Source organism: Strongylocentrotus purpuratus, unplaced genomic scaffold (genome assembly GCF_000002235.5).
Source record: "Strongylocentrotus purpuratus isolate Spur 01 unplaced genomic scaffold, Spur_5.0 spur5_scaffold_2, whole genome shotgun sequence".
In the NCBI taxonomy this organism is placed as follows: Eukaryota; Metazoa; Echinodermata; class Echinoidea; order Camarodonta; family Strongylocentrotidae; genus Strongylocentrotus; species Strongylocentrotus purpuratus.
In genome coordinates this window covers 2,040,398-2,056,527 of record NW_022145605.1, presented here as the reverse complement: position 1 = coordinate 2,056,527, position 16,130 = coordinate 2,040,398, and the positions used below count along the sequence as shown (strand labels likewise).

Genomic DNA, 16,130 nt, shown 5'->3' with positions numbered 1-16,130 from the left:
GAGGGAAACTACATAAATTTGGAGCTATATTTAGCTCAGGTAAAAGCATATGTATTTTGAGGGAAACTACCTAAATTTTGCAAGTGCATCATGTAGTAAATAGCAATCTGGATATTATGGGGGTGGGGGGGGGGGGGGGGGGGTTAAGTCAGTAAAATGAAGACAATTATTGATGTCAATCCTAAATTGCCTTGCCTACCTAATTTGTTGTCTGTCCCAATATTGTCATTATCTGTTTTTTTCTGTCACTATTTTCTTGGCATTATTTATGCATTTCAATCAATTCACTCAATGTGTAGTTAAAGCAGCGGGTGTAAAGTTTGTGAGATGATTTGTTGAGAATTTTTTTTTTTCCCTCATCACCAGAACTCAACTACCTTTAATTGCACTTATTAAGAGACTAACGAAGGTGAACCCTGCTTTGTACTTTCTTAAGTGCGTCACAAACTTCTCTTGAATACCTGCTCTCTCTCTCTCTCTCCCCAAACATGGTTAATACTCTAGACTTAGCTGCAGAGAGAGAGATGGTCCTCTGCTCAATTTCACTTGATTCAAGATCATTATCCACCCCTGAGTAAAGAAGGATTTGCCGAACAGTGTTTGTGACTCCGTATGTGCGTCCACGTAACTCAGTCTTTTTTTAGCGTAATTAAAGCTCGTCCAGAATTGCCTCTTACTCGTGCATCGGAATACTGGTTGTAAGATTCTAATTTGAGAATACTTCATGGGGCTCTTTCTCAAATCGCCCTGTAAAACTTCCAGATTTTTCGTATTAGAAAAGATACTCTAATCAATATATACTATGTGACGGTTGTTTTTTAGTAGTTATGTTCTTTTGACATCCGCCAAATGATTTTTGTAAAATGCAATTTCTTTACCAGAACTAAAGATGACATGTACGTTTTTGTTGCTGCTGTTGTAGGGTATAACTAATTTAGTCAAGAAATTGCATTGGTTTGTTTAGGATAGAGATCTATCATTAGGATACAATGAGGATAGTTTGAATTGATCTATCATTAGGATTCAATTCAAACTCTCCTCATTGTATCCTCAAATCCTGGTTGATTAATTGCAAGGCTGGATCACAACTGTTTCTGGAATGAAAGATGTGATCTTTAGATGTGTGAGAGGTAGCTTGTGAATGTGCTGTGGGGGCATGCTCCATAGGCACAGGCAGAGCTTTGATCCCTGAACCTCTTGATTTAGAGTCATTGGATGAACCACTAAGCCACAATGCTCCAGCAGTGTCTTTCTGTGTGGTACAAAATTGATTTTGCTTTGATGATGGCAGATTGAAACAGAGTTCTCTCAGTGAGAACACACCCCCTATTAATCAGTCTGAGAGGGTACCACGACGACGGATGAATCGACCGATGTTCGGAAAGACTTGCTCTTCATCTGGCGAGTGACGACAATGTTGGGATCCAGTTTGCCATCTTTCAAGAGTATCGCATTACTGGACCGCATCATCCCAACAAATATTTGTCCACCTCCCAACAAATGATTTTAATCTCGCTGTCTGCTGATACCCTATCTCTGTGCCTGACTGAAATTAAAGAGAGAAAGGAGATGGAGAAGGAGAAGGAGAAGGAGAAGGAGAAGGAGAAGGAGAAGGAGAAGGAGAAGGAGAAGGAGAAGGAGAAGGAGAAGGAGAAGGAGAAGGAGAAGGAGAAGGAGAAGGAGAAGGGAAGAGAAGAAGAAGAAGAAGAAGAAGAAGAAGAAGAAGAAGAAGAAGAAGAAGAAGAAGAAGAAGAAGAAGAAGAAGAAGAAGAAGAAGAAGAAGAAGAAGAAGAAGAAGAAGAAGAAGAAGAGAAGAAGAAGAAGAAGAAGAAGAAGAAGGAGGAGAGGGGGGGAGGAGGGAGGGGGATGAGAAGAGAGAAAACAGGGAGGGAATGAGGAAGACAGAAGAAGGAAGAAAGAAAGGAGGGGAAAGGAGAGAGGGAGACTAAAGAGCAGAGGATGAGATGAGAGAGATAGAGGAAAGAAGTACTGAGATGTGTAATATGCAATGTGCCTAGGGTAAAAGGTATGTGTTCACACGGATGGATTAATCAAAATATTTCTTTGATATGTATCTTGAAAGTTAATGGAAAGGGGGAGGGACTGGGGGGAGGGGGTAATTTTCTGTGTAAAGGAGAAAGCTGCTGCCATTTCAGCCCAATGGGAATTTCTATTTTATGCATATATCTTGAATTGATTTAACAGCTCCATAACCTGGAATTTTACAATATTACGACACTCTATGAAAAGAAATCTAAAGCTAATCCGAAGTTTCCCACATCAAAATTGTTCCATGAACATCCATCTATATTACACTGCAGTGCTTTTACCTAGACAAAAAACAAAAGAGTGAAATTTGAACCTTTCTTGCGCCTAGGAGCTGAGGTTGAAGTACTCTCCTAATTCTATTTACAAACCAGCTTCCTCCTGTTTAGAGAATGTCTTCCTTTCTCTTTACTACTTCTTTGTCTGGCTTCACATCATCCCTCTAGCTCTTATCCTTCTCATCCTAGTCATCCTAGTCAGTCTGTCAAACCTCTCGAATTTTCTCCAAGTCATCATATTTTTTTAAACCCTAATTTTGAGAAATGCTACATTACATGTGCATGGGACCTCTTAAAGAGGCACGTTCCCAGTATTCCAGAGGGCGTTCAAAATACGTATGCGCTGGCGGATACACAGATGGCATGTTCCGAATGCCCAAACAATGCCGATTATCGCATACATGTGCCAAAGTTATACCAATCGCAGTTCGGCTGCTGTTTCCGCCCACTTTCTTGACGTCACGATCGGCAGTGATCAGCTAGCTTGGCGAAGGCAAGCTGTATGCTGTATGCAAATTAGAAGTCGATCTTCGGAACCAAGATGGCGATGACTAGAGCAGCGATAACTACGCTGGCGGGAACGTGCCCCTTTAAGACTTAAGATGGATACCCCCTTCCCCATTTAATCCCCTTTTAGCAGAGTTTAGAGTAGTTAACATAAATACAGTTTCAGGAGATGACCTGAGACTGGTTATTTCTTAGTTTCAATCATAACATAACTCTATGTATGAAAAGTCTTCACAATGCAAGTAAATCTGCTTCAGGAGGATTCAAGTAAATTCAAAGTCCAAGTTCATACAATATTTAGATTAATGAGAGGGATCCATAGTATGGTTGGAAATCATTGGAGTGGGCTCCAGACTACGTAAACAGTGATTATCTTAGCCGTAATAGTCGAGGGAAGAAATGATATCCAGCTTAGAAAGTTAGATTGCAGTTTTCTGTTTATCAGGGGATTTTTGTTATTAGGAATCACCTTGGGACAAAGCTGTTGCCATGGTTTTTCAAGTTATGTTTTTTCTTCTTTTCTACTGCTCACTGTATTGATTGATAACAATAACAGAAGATTTGTTTTGGATGACGCCAATGGCAGCGCTTAAAGACCGTCACCACTACTGGGCCAGAAGGGATTAGACCACACAGAGAGCCATCGAGGTCACTGTGACAGGTGGCTATCTCATTAACTCAGCTCTCATTTAACATAAGAAAAAGAGGATCATGGGGGACCAACAGGCACCGATTGGGGAAGTTTTCTATATAGAGGGAGCAAGTAGCTACAAGTATGGCAGTGTGCCTTTAAGTTTGCTTTCAGGCTAGCGTGGGTGATATTGATCTGATAATGCTGTAGCATGATTGACTATGTAAGCATGTTAAAGTGTACCAGAAACTTAAAAGATCTAAAATAACTCAAGCATTACATCATATTACTTTGTTTCATTTTGTTTAGCTCTGAGTTGTAGTACAAGAACTTGGCAGACCCTTATGTTCACTTTACTAAAAATAAAAAAAAATAAAAAAAATCATCCTAAAAAGCTTGAAACTTAAAGATAAGCAAAAGCTTGACACAATGTCAGCCCTTACAGAAATGTTTCTCATGAATTTTAATGGGGATTAAAAAATTATATATAGTTATAAGCCATATATATCATCCCCAAACAATTAACAATATTTCCATGTGGTTACGGACAAATGAAGAGCACACAGCAACAAAAAAATTTAATGAGAATGTCTGTACAGAAGTAAATTTCAACTTCTAGCTTGTAAAAGATCTGAATCTTCCTGTAAGTTTCAGCTACAACCATATATTATTGTATAATAAGTTATTTTTCTGTGAGGTAGTCTTATGATAATTTTCTTGGAGGGGATCATTGTAACTCGGAGAGAATTTGTAACTCTTTCAATGACAACATCTTGTGTACTCTGGTAAGCCTTGCAGATTCTTATATCACCTCACAGTTTTGAAATTCAATTGTTACGATCATTGTAAAAGGTTTTGAAGCCTTTTATAATTATTGTCTGTCAAAAGTTACATAAAATGGTCATAAAACCACAAGAGGCATTATGCAGTTTTGTGGTATAGAAATATCTTATTATTATTATTATTATGATAAAAGAGGACTTAAGATCTACTAAAGATAGTGTTAGGTACATCATCTGATATATTTCACTCAATTATTACTTTCTTTTCAACTTGTCTTATTCTTTTACATCTTTCTGTCTTCTTATATCTTTCCTTTCTTCTACTTGTTTATATTCTTGTTCTCTTCCCATTCTCCCCATTAATTCTACCTCTTTCACTCACTTTCTTGCTATTTTTCTTTCTTTCTATCTTATACTTTGATTATCTTGCTTTCCCTGTTTTTGTTTTTCAATCAAGTGAATATAGCTGGGTCTAGGATTTGGAAGTATTTAACAAAAAATTAGCAAGAGCTATCACTTTATTTTTAAATTGTCTCAGGCCAACTTTCACAGAGTGTATTACAAGTATAAAGTTTCATGGTTAGTTGGGCACCCCTTCATTTTCAAACCCTGGATTTGTGACATTTTTAAGAATCTTCCAAACAATGCCCAAGTGTAAATGAGATTGATGGAAGATGATTGAGGTTTTTTTTTTTCTCTAGTTCTCAAGAGAGATAATATATGTGTGTGTGTGGATACATCCAGACTGTAAATTGTAAGGCCAAATTTAAAAAACAAAAATGTTTAGCGTCCTGTTTTTTTGAAAAATAGGAAGGAGGAAGCCTTTTTTGTTCTTCTTTTTTTTCCTCTTCAAAATGGCCGCTCAAAATGGACATTCGGTACATTTTTCCGGATAGTCAGGCTTTTTTTCAAGATGGCCGCCGGTATAATTTTTTTTTTTTTAAATCAGAAATAGATCATTTTAAGCAGTATGTTTTTCATGTTTTAATGCATTGAAGAAGAAAAAATTATTATCAAAAAAAAAAAAAATAGGAGGCGGCCCCCCAAAAAAGGAAGTGGGCGGGGACGCTAAACATGTATATATTTTTTTTTACTTGGCCTCAAGGTTACTTATCCCCCAACCACCCAAGGGGGCTGGGGAATCCACATTGGCTGGGTTAAACTAGGGCAAGGCTCTCTACAAGATAAAGGATACAAACTATAGGAAATTTGCATATATACTTCATGGTGTTTAAGTGTTTTTACTGAGAGGTTGAACACTAGTTGTCTCTGAGCATTTAATCCTGATTTCTGATGCATCTATGTTGTCTATGTTGACATTCACACAAATGTCAAGGTGCGTGTGTTAGATGGGAGGAAAATGAGAAAAGGCAGGTCTGACTTTGGGAAGCAACATGATTGAAGACAAGAAATAATAAAACAGTCCAACAGAAGAGAGATAGAAAGGGACAGAGATAGAGACAGACATTGGGGGGGGGGGGTAGGTGTGGGGGTATTGAATACAGATCCATTTGATCAAATTAACAGTTAGTGTTTGGAAGTGAGCAATTCTGAAATATTATTCTTTGATATGTTGCATTAAAAACATAACAATTAAATATGTCAGGGAACTGTTTTTGTAAAGTAGCTCTAATCATCACTCCTTAATTTTGTTCTTCTTCAAATATAACATGTTTTAAGAGTTAAGACTTGATACAAAAAAAAAAAGAGTTTTTTAAATGAAGAAGAAATATTGACTCGCTGTGTAAACATGGAATCATTGTAAACAAAAACGCACTTTCTAACATAATTTCCTTTATTCAGCTTGTGTTTATTTTTATTTGTGGTTTCTATACTCATGATTCCTTTTGTGCTATTTATGAATGGCTTTGGATAAGAAAGAAAACAAGTATCTATACTGAGGTCTGGGATTCATAGCACCTGTAGAGCATATGTGTTCTCAACCAGAATGATACGATTACAGTCTGCTCTCTTTGATTTCCATCCCTCCCTCCCCTGGCAGAAGAAGAGAGAAATTAGGCCTGTCCTCATCAGCTCGAGATTGCCAAATATCTTGCTATTTGAACCAGCCTATCGTAAATTATCCAGTTAATTTGCATCTTCATCAGCCCGAAGTTGCAATTAGTGGGATATTTGGTCAAGATAATCATCCCAAGATAACTTGGGCTAGTTTGCAAAATATCCCACTATTTGTCCTGTGCGTCTTCACTAGACCGAAGACTCGCACTATGCGCGAACGCTGAGCATAAAATTTCTTGAGCTGATTTCTCGAGCTTGATTTTCAAGTTTCAAGGTCAAGTCTCGAGCTGATGAAGAGGCGATTCGTAACTTCGGGATCATTTCCCAAATCAGAAATAGCAGGCTATTTGGCAATCTCGAGCTGATGAAAACAGGCCTAGAGAGACGTTGCTCCTCTCAACACCATCACCCAGGATCAGACCCCTACCTGCCGTGGTCTCTAATCAGCCGTGATCAATCACATGCAGTATGCACCCTAGGAAAAAATTAGAGAGCTGGAAATAGAGAGATAGAGGGAAAAATCAATTAATTTGGCTCGAGAAGAGTATGGTAGAATAAAGAAGGGTCAAGATTGAAAGATGAAAGAACACAAGTGCACACCATTGAAGGTGTAGAGACTATAGTTTGGATAATTGTTTCCCCTTTTAATCCTGTACATCAGGACGATACAGTTTCCATGGATATTAAAGGGTTATTTTACGATGTTCCAATAATGCAAGAGAAATTGGTAGAGCCAACTCGTCAAAAACTGTGTAACATCTTTATCATGTATACAGCATTTTTGTTGACTTTATCATTTCGTTGACTTTTCTACATGCTCTCAATAAACCTTTGAACCTCTCCACACTTTATTCCTTTGACATACTCATCTCTTTTTTGAAGATCTCTGCGGGATGAGTAGACATTTAGAAATACACCTATCCTGAAAATTATTGATGAGATAGGTATACGGAAGGAAAATCAAGACTATACTATTTGGTAAGCGTGGCGAGGTGTAAAAGTTAATTGACTGCATATTCAACATCATGATAGAGATTCAAAAATATGATCAATATGGATTTGAAAGTGGCAGTGGCAAATACAAAGAATGAAAATGTAAATATTACATATATATCCCCTTCTTAAAATGTAGATTATTTTGAATCCAGAATGTTTGAGATCTCTGATATGATTAGAATGGATTTGAGGGTTATTTCTGTGAATACAAAGAATCAGGGCATAGACATCGGATATTTTCTCTTCTCTTCTCTTCTCCCCCCCCCCCCCTTCTTTCATGCATCTTCAAGTTTAGACCGTCTTGATTCAAAGGCATGAGAGCTCTCAGAATGTCCTTGTAAAGACAAGCTAAAACCAATGTTGCGGTGAACAGAATTTGAACATCAAAGGTCATGTTCCATCAATTAACAGATTTGTGGTCTATGGTGGCCTGCATTTACAAACCAAGAAAGCCAAAGAGAAAACCTGACAAGTGGTGTATTAGGAGGATGATACATGGCTTATTTTGAAGAGAAGTCCTCCTGGGAGTACGTCTGTAGATAAAGTAAATGTAGTGTATAGGAACACCCTTTCCATTTCAGATTTGTCTTGTACGTCATCTTTTAAGTAGACAAACTTGTATTCTTGGTGGCGATATCACAAAGCTTCTTTTTCAGATCTTAAGATTGTTATTTTATTTCTAACTGCTTGTTTTGTTTACCTTCCTCACTTGTTTATCTTCATTTGCTTGCAGTCTTTTATTTTCTTTTCTTTTTATTTTGTTTGCTTGTTTCTCTAGGCCATGGTGGGACATCATCCTTTTATCATCCAGATATACAAGTCATGGCAGAGCAAAATCAACTTACATATAGGTAAGCATAATTCAGATGCTTCGATAAAAACAAAACAAAATAGAAATGTGTAGAGTTCCGTAATACACATTCAACTGCAGGAAAACAAGTTTCTCCATGAAGCGAAGGAAATGAATAGGACATTTTTTGCTACACAATCTTGTAACTTATAACACACAGATAAGAGAGTATTGTTCAGGGCCTTTTTTTCTCTTCCTCACTTGCCATTTATTTAGAGCCAGAACCTTTTCATTTTGAAGTTTTTTTTCTTCCAGTTGTGTTACTTTTGTTAACATAGTTTTAGAGTGAAACAATTAAAGGCATCGTTTAACAATGTTAAATCTGAGATACACAGCCCTACGTGTTATCAGTGTCTGTGATATCGTGTAATATTGAAGCCCTTAAAGAATTGCGCTTCAAAATGATCAAGAAGTGCCTCAAAAAAGTAAAAATCTTTGAGTGACTGGTTTTTTTGTTTTGTTTTTGTTTTTATTATTTTATTTGGCAGAAAACACATGATATCAAAATACAGAGTTGAAAATAAACAATTAATAGCAAATCACACACAAAAAAGGAACACTGGGTGCACCCGGCTGTGCTGCCAGGCATTGGGCAAAGTTAACCAAATAACTATAGTCCGCAGACCGCCCTCACCTATATCCAACCAGATGCAACCAGCGTTGCAGATTTATGTGACAAAGACAATATAAGAGATACATGTATGTACCACAATTAAAATGCATCAAGACAAAAACTTCAAATTTCTCCAGGGCTGCATCACACGCCGGAGACTCATGACCACACCAGCAGAAAAAAGTGGCACAATATGATTATGAGGGGAAATTTTGTATCCGTAGTGTGATTCAACCCTAGAAAATCATATAGACCCATACATACATTAAACATAATGCATGTATTAAAAAACATGCAAAATGTGACATTACAACAGAGATAATATTGCACAGATAAAGTAAATGCATATACGTGTAATTGAAGGATAATTGCACGAAAGTTGAAAGAACCAACTCAGTCGAGGTTAAAATTACTGAATAGTGAATATACATGTAGAGAAATAAGGTGATAAAGGTCATTCAATAATCTATTTACCAAGTGAAGAGTAAATTATTAAGTTCAGTTGAAATCTATGGAAAATAAGTATTAACAATATGAGTAAAAAATGCTGTGGCATGTTGGCAGGCCAGCTTATTAAAATATACATGTATAACTACAAAACATTCTTCTAATAATTATATTGCACTGCTAAGCTAAATATCTGAGATTTCATAATAGTATTGGAAATTTAAGTAATGACCCAACTGAGAGTGAACATTCAAATTTAATGGTGCCTTTATAATAACATTTTACTTTACCCCTACAGAAATATTAATGTATATATATAGATAAATACGATTAACTGGAATTACTTATTAAAATTCAGATAAATTGCATAAAAATATAAACCAAACATTGTCATATTAAACTCAAGGTGCATCGACAAGATGGGATTTTAAGTGACTGCACCATGTGGAAAAAGACACAGTAAGGACCGAGTTCCTGAGGTCAGAAGGTAGAGTGTCCCACAGCCTAGGGAACTCATGTATTGCACTGAAATGCAGTCCATCTTTGCGTGCAAAGAGATGCCTGAACTTCAGGTCTTCCAAATGACGTGGGTTCACTACAACGAGAGAGTTCACAACAGGGCATTGGATGTGTTTGAACAGACACTTAGTGACTGGTTTAACCATACTCGTTTTCCCCGATAGACTGTAGTATTATGAAAACCATTTGGAAAACGTAAATTTGATTTCGATTTCCAATCATAAATATCTTGATAATCAGACAGGCGATCGGCCTGTAAAAGTCATGGGGTTCCTGACTGACCTAAAGGTTTATATTTATCATTGCAGCATGAGCTAAATCCAGGATTTTGTTTCAGAATCTGAGACAATGTTACCCAATCCCTTTAAGAGTGAAAGCATTAATGTCTATTCTGTGTGCACATATTGTCTTCCAGTGATGGAGTTTGCAACCCATGGTGACCTCTACACACTCTGGATCTTAGAAGGAGTCTTCACTGAGATGGCTGTATGTATCTTCATTGCGGAACTCTCGATGGCGCTAGACTACCTTCAGAATGCAGGTGTCATATACAGAGACCTGAAGGTATTCACCCTTCTTCCATTTTGAGTACAGACCTCTAAACAGAGTATTATCGTACTATACTGGGGTGTGTGCAGGTGGACCACTACACCGGGTTTTTTCCCTACTCTTATACGAATAGTGCAGTGGGTTCTAAACGTGCAAAGGTAGTGACTCTTCTCTACACGGGGCCTCCATTTAAAGTCCTATCCGAGGGACGGAGGGTTTCCACTTAACATAACCTGCGTCTATGAACAAGGGGAGGGGCACGTTAACAAATAACGCAGGCTTCAGTCATCAGCCTGGGTGGGGTTTGAACCCGGGATCTTTGGTTCGACAGGCAGACATTTTACCGACTGAGCCAACTCCTTCTTGGGTTTAACCCCTCTCACTTCCATTTCATGTCCATTGATAATAATGTGGGTTCTTGTATGGCCCTCATGTCTCTCAGACTTCACACCCCTGGTGCTCCACAATTATTACCTCGGCTTAATCATGGCTGCCATGATGGCGCTCTAGCATTTCAAGGAATTAATTCCTGCCAGGTACCCATTTACCTCAACCAGGTGTAGTGTGGAAAATGTAGATTAATGTCCTGCTAAATGTAGCTCTTGCATCAAAAGAGCTGTGGTAAAAACAATGAAGTCAGTCTAACACATTTTCTTGTCTGTTTTGTTTGGTCAGATGGAGAACATTCTGCTGGACCAAGAGGGACACATCAAACTGACCGACTTTGGCCTTTCAAAATGGATGAAGAAAGGCAACCGGGCATCAACGATATGTGGCACATTACAGTACATGGGTAGGTACCTGGATTGTTTTGTAGGTATATCTATGTGTACACTAGTATCAGATTGTGGTTTAGCTTTGGAAAAATGTGAAGGAAATATTTATTTTGTATTGATAAAAGTTTAAAAAAAAGCTTTTGTAAGCAGAAAAGTCAAACAGTTACATCTATAAACATAGCATTTCTGATTCAAGTACTCAAAGGGGGCACTGAGTAGACCAATTTTATCTGCAGTGTGTAATTTGAACTTAAAAACGTGTTATATTAGGTCGTCATATGATGAATTGCATGGCACACTTTAAAGTGTTATAAATATTGATGATGAAACAGATGGTGTTTGAATCAGAGTGTGTCACATGGTCATAGTACATGATTTTCACATGGGTGACAAAATTCAGGATTCTAAAGTTAGTGCTCCTGATATGTGGAACTGTGCCTGACTTGTCTGCTTCAAGTTCTTCATTTTCGATGGTGGAGATAAAACATCAAACTCAAATCAACATCAAAATCATTCATAATCATTGGCCTTCTAGAAATGGTGTGATATAGAGTGGAAGATTCTATACGTGCAATGAGGTGCATGAAATGATTACCTTATTTGGGAGCTACATGTAGCTAGCTGTAAATTGGGCAAATTTCCTATGTTCTAGCCTGTGGCTAGTTATTCAAGCACATATACCAGGTTATTGAGCATAGGTGAGAGTGAAGATACAGAGATGGATGAAGGTGGGGAGAGAGAGAGAGAGAGAGAGAGAGAGAAAGAGAGAGGAAGGGAGGGGGAGGGGGCGGGGAGGGGGCGGGGAGGGAGGGAAGGAGTGGAGAGGGGGGGGGATATGGAGAAAGAGAATGAGCTGAAGAGTGACAGAGAGACATAAGGGATATTGAATAAAGGAAGAAAAAAATTAATGGAGGGAGATGGAGTAGTATGATTAGGAAGAGAGAGAGAGAGAAAAAAGGTTTTAGGAGAAAGTGGGGAGGGGGAGGGGGATGAGTATAAGATAAGATGTATGTGAGATGACTAGTTGTGAGAATCAAAGAGAAACAGAGAGAACAAAGAATGGAAGTATCAAGAAGATGGTGATAGAAACAGGAAAATATACATGGAGACAGAAAGACAAACTAAACTTATCTTGCAAATTAAAAAGAAATGGAGGATATCATCTGCAGCGCAAGAAAAAAAAATGTAAAATAGTTTTTGACTTTCCTGCCATCCAGTCCTTTGGTGAGAAGAGATTCCCTCCATCCCCTCCTTAGCTCTTTAAAGACTCATGATGAATGTTAATACCCAAGAGGGAATACAGGTGTACAGGGTAACATGAAAATGACATAGCATTTTACAAGACATGAATGGAGTAATGTTCAGGATATGTCAAATGACTGTGACATACCTTTGATTTGATGGATATTGTGAAATCATGACTTGTCGATTTACGATTCACTCAAGACCTCTTTCTGTACAGCTACCTTAAGATCTCTAATAGAGTATAGGTTAGTCGTGACATTCTGCATCATATACAAAGGATATAACTCAAAGGTTTAATCTTGTCCTTCTTGAATCTTCTTCTTGTAACACATTATATGGATCTATACAACATAAAATGCTATGGCAGTATTGAAAGGGTTAATCAATAATGACAAGAATATTTCCCAGGAAGTTGTTCATCCATCAAATTGATTCCTTACTGACAGAACATTTGTCCTTTGGTTTTCTTTCTTTGTTTGAAAGAGAGAGGTTTGGAAGTGAAAAAGCCCTCCAGCAGATAGATACATTTGTGACAAGGATCTTTGTGTAAAGTCAAGTAGAGGGAGAATGAGGGGCTTGATAGGTTGAAAGGGAGTGGAGAAGATTGATGAAGAGAGAAGAGTGCCAGGGTAAAATATTACAATGCTTAGAAAGCTCATTATTAAGCGCTTTATAAATATTACTATCGTAAGTATTATTAACAGAAAACAGAATGAGGTTGTCATAGAAGAAGTTAAGTCATACATTTCTGGTAGTGTCAGGAAGAAGATGAACAAGGAGAGATACAATCAGAAAGGGGAAAGATTGGAAAAATGACATCAAAGAGAAAAGAGTGGGAAAATAAGACATCAAAGAATGGAAAGAGAAAACAATATGAGATTAAGAAATGATTTTGTTGATGTGGTAAAGGTATTGATCATATTATTCAAAGTGATATAAGTATGCCAAGAAACACATTAGTGAATGAAGAAGAAGTATTACTTAGCAGCAGAGCAGTAGCAGCAGTAGTGGTATAGATGGGAGGTGGTGGTGGTAGTAGGAGATGTAGTAATAGCAATAAAAGCATGAGAAATAAACAGAAAAGTCCTGTCACAACATGAAAAAAGGGGCATCTTTAGAATGTTTTCTTTCCATCAAATCATCTTCTCTTCCTGTCGATCTTCCTACCCTTTGAACGTCCTTGCCACTTGAGATAGATACACCTTTTAGTAGCAGCTGCTATTACCTAGTCCATGTATTAATATAGTATTAATGACTGCTTTGAGAGAAATAGTTGTTTTTATAAGCTCAAGGGAAGGTTAGAATTGTGCTATTACCCGAGGCGTGCCGAGGGGAATAGCCCAATTGTAACCTTCCCGAGAGCGTATAAAAACAACTATTTCTCGAATATTAAAGCAGTCATTAATACTTTTATATGCCGAAAAAAAATAGACTAAAAAATAAAAAATAAAAGACACTTTTTTTTTTGGCGAAGGTGAGAGTCGAACCCTTGCGTACAATGAGTGATGAATCTTTCACCAACGCCTTACACCACTCGTCCATCGCGCGCTGTTCACGTGCTTGGCAGTTTTGTACAATATATACATTAAAATGGATTGAAACCGGCTTCGGCGTGATGAATGCTTCGCAAAAGCTCCATTAAACGGACCCTTCTTTTACTTTTGCAATGCATATTGGCACGAACTTAGATCAAGATCTATCGGCAGATGTTGTTTTTTTGTTTTTGGAAGTTTATTTTCGTCTTCATGTCAACAATGCAAGATAAAATTGTCGGTAAGATCGATCGAGATTCAATTGTATTGAAATTACCGACCAATCCTTCGCACACATACGGTATCCTCGATCGCTCAAACCATTTTTTAACATGTAAACCTATGGGGTAACCATGGAGGCTGACCTATTTTTTTAATAACCATGGTTATTAAAAATATTAAATGTTTTATGCATGGTTACCGGGAATTTTACAAGAACAGTTGAAGTTTATGAATGCAATTTCGACCAATCAGATGGCTGGATTACTTAAGTGAGGTATATAATGTTTCATATGTCCCCCTGGCAATCAGCTAATGTATCATACTACTGAAAGGCCTTAGGCCTGGTTTATCTTGTCTGTGGAGGCTGGTGAGTGAGAGGGATGGAGGGAGAGAGAGAGAAAGAGGGAGGGAGGGAGAGAGAGAGAGAGGGAGGGGGGGGGGGGAGAGAGAGAGAGAGAGAGAGAGAGTGCTCAATGGTGTTATATCCTTCCATTGTAACAATGGCGAGCTTTTATTTTAATTTAAAGGTATCGTGTAACTAATCATTCTTCAAGTGAAAATGAAAATGTTTGTATTGTGGGAATTTCTTGTAGAAAACCCTGGATAATATATTGGAAATTTTCTAGAATAAAAGAAATGTTATTGGTAGATTTCTGAATGGAATTAACCTTTCACTTAGAAATGTTGAATTATTACCTTTAATGTTCTGTCAAAATTTTCCCAGGTGCACTTGGATCAATATTTCACCATCAGACCATTATCTCTAAATCATGATGGAGTAGGCGCACCTATTTAATGGGTGATAGAAAAGACATTCTCTGACGCTCTGAATATTATTGAATTGATCAGGAGTCTCTGAAGTGACAGATATTTTCACTCAAAGGAGATGAATGTTTCCCTCAATGTTCTTTGACTATTTCCCCCGGTGTGCATTGATCATTATTTCAACATCAGACCTTTATCTCTGATTCATGACAGAGTATGGAGCACTTTCTCATTCTTTGTAATGGATGATAGAGAAGAGATTGTCTGTCTGTCTGCCCAGATATTCTACATATCATTCAGCTATTCAGGAATGTTATATGTTACATGGAGAGGAAATCCAGCTGTGTTAGCTTGCTGCTTTGAAAGAGAGCAGAATAATCAGAGAAACAGATTGATGGAATTTAACCAAAAAAATGATACATGTAAGCAACCAGAAAATGATGAATTATTGAAATTTTAGATCAGCTTCAACACATAGGGATTCATATTTTGCAACATTCATGTGGTGCATACCCATTATACAGATGATACAATTCGATTTCTCGTAATGACCAATGCTAGAACGATACCTATACATTGTATGAACACGGTACTAACCCCTTGATACATGATAGGTGATGCAATCCAATTATCACTGCATGATTCATGTTAAGATGATGACTATGGTCTGTGTGTGCAGGTGAGGTGATTCATTTCTCGTCATGTCTTTTTAAAGGAAATCTTCAGCTCTGGTAAATGAAACTATTCTGAGAGATATTGAAGAAGTTATTTTTACTTGATGTGTTGATCATGAATTGGATTGTTTATTTGTAGGTACTTTTGAGATCTTCTGATTAAACTTGTCATAAAAAATATTTTTTTAAATTCTTCTCATTTCGTTCATGTACTCAATTGTTTTTAAAATGTATTTCTTACTTCTGGTAAATGAAAATATTCCCAGAGAAGAAATCTAAGAAATTAATCTCAATTGTTAAACATTTATTTGACCTTTAAATAGTCTAACGAGACAAATTCCAAAACTTGCAGAAAAGACGCACACTGAAAAGTGGAAAAAGTATGACCAGGCAAACAAATGTTTGAATTAATGTTGATCTTTGCTTGGTATAATAACATTCATGTGATCTGATCAATGCAGATACTTGGGAATTGTCATCAGCAAATTGATTATTGATTGCAAACCCAAATAAATGACTGAACTTGTGAGAGAGGAGCAACATATTGTTGAATTCATTATGTTGTGTGTCCCACCAGATTCATTAGCTAATGCATTTGACCTGGATAGTACAGTTGTAAATATTCACCAAAGGGAACAATATTTGCAGATCTCTCTAAATTTCATTTATTCACTCAGAG

At 37.3% G+C, this 16,130-nt stretch overlaps 1 protein-coding gene across 1 annotated transcript in view; it reads left to right on the top strand.

Annotated features, from left to right (window-relative positions):
• LOC585317 (ribosomal protein S6 kinase-related protein) overlaps positions 1–16,130 on the top strand; it is an 86,588-nt gene that overhangs the window by 63,798 nt on the left and 6,660 nt on the right. The window contains exons 5-7 of the mRNA XM_030991413.1: positions 8,038–8,110; positions 10,104–10,252; positions 10,913–11,030. Coding sequence (XP_030847273.1) covers positions 8,038–8,110; positions 10,104–10,252; positions 10,913–11,030 — 340 coding nt within the window. The remainder of the gene's footprint in view (positions 1–8,037; positions 8,111–10,103; positions 10,253–10,912; positions 11,031–16,130) is intronic.